The sequence below is a fragment of the Buceros rhinoceros genome, unplaced genomic scaffold (genome assembly GCF_000710305.1).
Source record: "Buceros rhinoceros silvestris isolate BGI_N320 unplaced genomic scaffold, ASM71030v1 scaffold2423, whole genome shotgun sequence".
In the NCBI taxonomy this organism is placed as follows: domain Eukaryota; kingdom Metazoa; phylum Chordata; class Aves; order Bucerotiformes; family Bucerotidae; genus Buceros; species Buceros rhinoceros.
This window is the reverse complement of record NW_010401616.1, coordinates 38,502-42,392: the sequence shown is the minus strand read 5'-3', so window position 1 is coordinate 42,392 and position 3,891 is coordinate 38,502. Positions and strand designations below refer to the sequence as shown.

The following is a 3,891-nucleotide window of genomic DNA, read 5'->3' as shown; positions in this document are numbered from 1 at the left end:
TCCTGCTCTGAGTGTGAATACCAAATAAAAGAGAAAAACGCCCCCAGCATTAATACCTGACCGACTGATCTCCTTAATGACCCTAATGACTCACTGCCTCTCCAAATCGGGGAATACAGGTAAACCATCCACGGCCAGAAAGGCTCTTTTCAGCTGGGGAAAGGGTAATGCAGGCAGCTTTGACTTCAGGGAGCAGGAACTCCAGTCCTCCAGCAGAGAAAGCCTCTTGGCTTTTGCCCTGGCCCCAGCAGCTGGGGAGGATGGAGCCATCTCTGTGGTCCGGCTGGAGAGGAGCAGCCCGGGAGAAAGAGGCCAGGGAGTGCTGGGAGCAGCCACCTCCGGAGGGGTTGTGGGGGCCCTGGCCAGTGCTCAGCTCTCACGGCCCCTTGCCTTCCCTTCAGAAACGACCCCAGGTTAAGACAACACAGAAAGTGGTTTAAGCTCGTGCATTTCGTGTTACCATCAAGACTGGTCTGGGTCAGGTTTTGCAGTGGTTTGTGCTGGAAAAACAGCCCCACATTGTCTGCTTCCCAACAAGTGCTGTACTGTATACACAGTCCCTCCCTGTTGCAGACGGATTAAAAATATTACCACTACTGTTAAGTGCTGCCTGTTTTACTCTCATGCTGAGCTTGTAATCATTGTCTGTTGGCTTTTTTTACAGTGCAGTAAATCGCTGTGACTAACATAGTTCACATGTTTGTCTTCTGCGCTTTCCCCAGAAGGGGAAGTGTGTGCTTGTTCTGTCTTTTTTTTTTGTATTACAATTATTTAAATATTAATTATACATTATGCATAGGATATAATTATACATATATTACAGTCATTGTGTAGTTGATGTTTTACATGCATGCTTGTGTTAGGGAAAGCAGGTCGTTGCAATGTGCTTCGTAATCAAAGTGGGAAATGAGAAGTTCAGCCTTGATGCTTAACTTCTCCAGGAGTCCATGGTTGGTCCGAAGGAAGATGGAGCAGATTTGCTATGGGGGGAAAGAGGTGGTGAGGAGTCAGTGCTACCAACACAGTGCATGCGTCCAGCCACAGGATGGAGAAATCCATGCCCCCACATGACGACCAGCCAGCCCTGACCCCTCTCCCACCTACAGCAGCAAATTCCCTGTGCGAGCGTCTGTGCTGTGTGTGTAAGGGCAGTTGCCCAAGGGTGGTGTGGGAGCAGATTAACAACCAGAGGACAAATGGTTCACAAAGCAGAGGGGAGCAAGGAGTGGCCAAGAAGGTTAAGAGGCAGATAACAGAAAAGAGAATAGCTCACCAGTGACTCCGGCCAGCCACAGGTGCCCCCTCCAACATCTGTTCCCATCCCTCCTGCACCAGGTAATGAGACATTTATCCCTCCTGAGCACATGCTGCACAGAGATGGGTGATCCTGGCTCCTGCCCGGGTTCAGCACTAGCAGGAGCAGGTGACAACTGAAACATCCCATGAAACAAAACATTTCTCAAGTCTTTTTCATTCTGGGAAGGGGGTTGTTTCACAAGTTAAACCATGAGCACAAGTCATGCACCTTAAGATCTCTGTTTTGCTTGGAGGCCAACACAGCCTGGAATGCTCTTAGTCTCTTTGTCAATATTTTAGATGAACACTCTGCTTGTGAGGTTTAAAAAACATTGCTACTGCAGGCAAGTGAGGAGAGTGTTAGCTGAATACAGAGTATTATGAATAAGCCTGCAATGGTTTAGGAGGAACATGAAATGAAATAAATACAAGTGGAACAAAATGTAATTTCATAAGTATATGCTAATTTCAAGCACAGCCTGAATGGTAGTGAGTTAAGACAGAAGAGGAGCTGAGATTAAGAGTGCCATGGTAAAAACTTACACCTAATAAAAACAAGCATGGTGAATTGTTTTACTTCACACTATTCTATTGAAAAACAGCAAATCAATGAAACCAGGCTTTTCCAGCACTACTAACTTTTTTTTTTGTGACATTTTTCATTAAACCTGCCCCAAAATTCTCAGAAATTCTAAGCAATTTTCATCTTCATGAGGTGAAATGTGTAGATTGTTTTCATTTAAACCATTTTTATGGTTTTATGGTTTAAACCATTTATTTCATAAATACCATTTTGTTGCCAGTCTCAAGTAGCAAGTCTTTTTACTCACCTTTTATCCACAGTGTAGTATCACAGAGAAGGTGGACGCTTTGGCTCAGACATTGTATTGTGGAGAAAATACTGTGGTTGGCTACGGACATCAATACATCTGGAATAAGAGTTTATTAAGTGGCTGAGATATGTTATTATCTGCTTTGTGATTTACACAGTGCAAGAAAAATGAATTCAGTGCATCATCTGAGTAAACCCAGTCCTCTTCCTCTGCATAAAACCCATTCCTCAGGAGAGTTTCTCTTTCCATTAGCTGCAGTGGGTATTGCTGGCAGCACCAGAGCAGGCTGGAGTCCAAAACTGTAACAACATTAACTCTGCTCCTTGTATGAGCAATTCTAGGAATGTTTTTGAGGTGCTTGTTGCCATATTTGCATTGGTAATGAAAATACCTCCCATATTAAAGTGATTTATGGAAGCTTGGGCTGGGAATAGTATCTACGGCTTCAGGAGTGTGGAGGTGATTAGCCATGATGCTACTGTAAGGTCTGCCTGAGTCTGGATGTCTCAGAGATGAGTGTGGCTCGGGCATGCGTGACCCCAAAGCCAGCAGTGCATCAGGATCCCCAAGGCCAGGATCAGCACTGGCTGCCTTTCATTTTCCAGCCAGTGTTTATGGCTGAGTAATTTTGGGGCAGCGCTCCACAGGTGTCTGGAGAGGGGCTCACATCTGCACCATGGCTCTGCAGCAAAGCACTCCTCCACCACACCACAGCCAACTCCCACTGTGGGTACCCAGCTCCCAGTGCAATGTCTGCCCTGTCAGTCATATTCCCCTCTGAGCTGCTCCTTCTTGGCAGGCGGATGGTGGAAGGGGAGCATGGACAGCAAAGTCTCAGGTCGTCTGGTCCATAGCCCTGCCCAGCTCAGCCTAGACAAGCATTTGGCAAGGAGTGATCAAACCTGCTTTTAAAACTCTGCCGTCAGCCACCCCCCAGCTCCTCCCAGAAATTTCCTTCAGAATTTTTATCCTTACCAACAGGAAGGTTTCTTTCCTAATGTCTACTCTGAATCTCTTTTGCTCTAATTTAAAACCATTAGTAAGGACACAGAAAATATTGTCCCTTTCCTCCATCCTGCCACTTTTTTCTTCTTCAAGCTAAACAACTGTGGTTTGCCATTGACATAACTGGACCAGGATTTCTGTTGAAGGACCTGGCTGGCCATCTGCTGTGTTGGTGGATATATTAACTCACAGTTTTCTTTCTCCCCTCAACCCACAGGTGAGTACAAAATGCCGTGGCCTGTGGTGGGAATGTGTCACAAACGTTTTTGATGGGATCCAAACTTGCGATGAGTACGACTCCATCTTTGCCGAGCACCCAGGTATGTAAGAGTCAAAGGCATTTCTGTAAGCGGTGGGAACACCCGAGTGTTGACAAAAAGAGCATCTGTTCTATGCAGTGACAAATAATTTGGTGCACATACATATTAGAGTGATATTTCTTTTTTCAGTTAGGTATTAATCCCAGGGAAAGCTGGAGAAAGCTTCACCCTCCAAAAAATGTTCCTATGGCTTCTGACCCCATTACCCAACCACATTTCCATTCTTTGAGCACTAGAATGATCTGCTTTTGTCCTGCAGTGAAGCTGGTGCTGACCCGAGCCATGATGATCACAGCAGATATCCTGGCAGGATTTGGATTTCTCTTCCTTGTCCTGGGACTGGACTGTGTGAAATTCCTTCCTGATGAGCCACTCATCAAGCTGCGCATCTGTCTGGTGTCTGGAGTTATGCTGTTAATTGCAGGTATTTTCCTGCT

The 3,891-nt window shown here is 45.8% G+C and overlaps 1 protein-coding gene across 1 annotated transcript in view; it reads left to right on the top strand.

Moving 5' to 3' along the window:
* Positions 1-3,891, top strand: part of CLDN16 (claudin 16) — a 7,356-nt gene that overhangs the window by 1,621 nt on the left and 1,844 nt on the right. The window contains exons 2-3 of the mRNA XM_010132322.1: positions 3,352-3,454; positions 3,714-3,878. Of these exons, the coding sequence (XP_010130624.1) occupies positions 3,352-3,454; positions 3,714-3,878 (268 nt within the window). The remainder of the gene's footprint in view (positions 1-3,351; positions 3,455-3,713; positions 3,879-3,891) is intronic.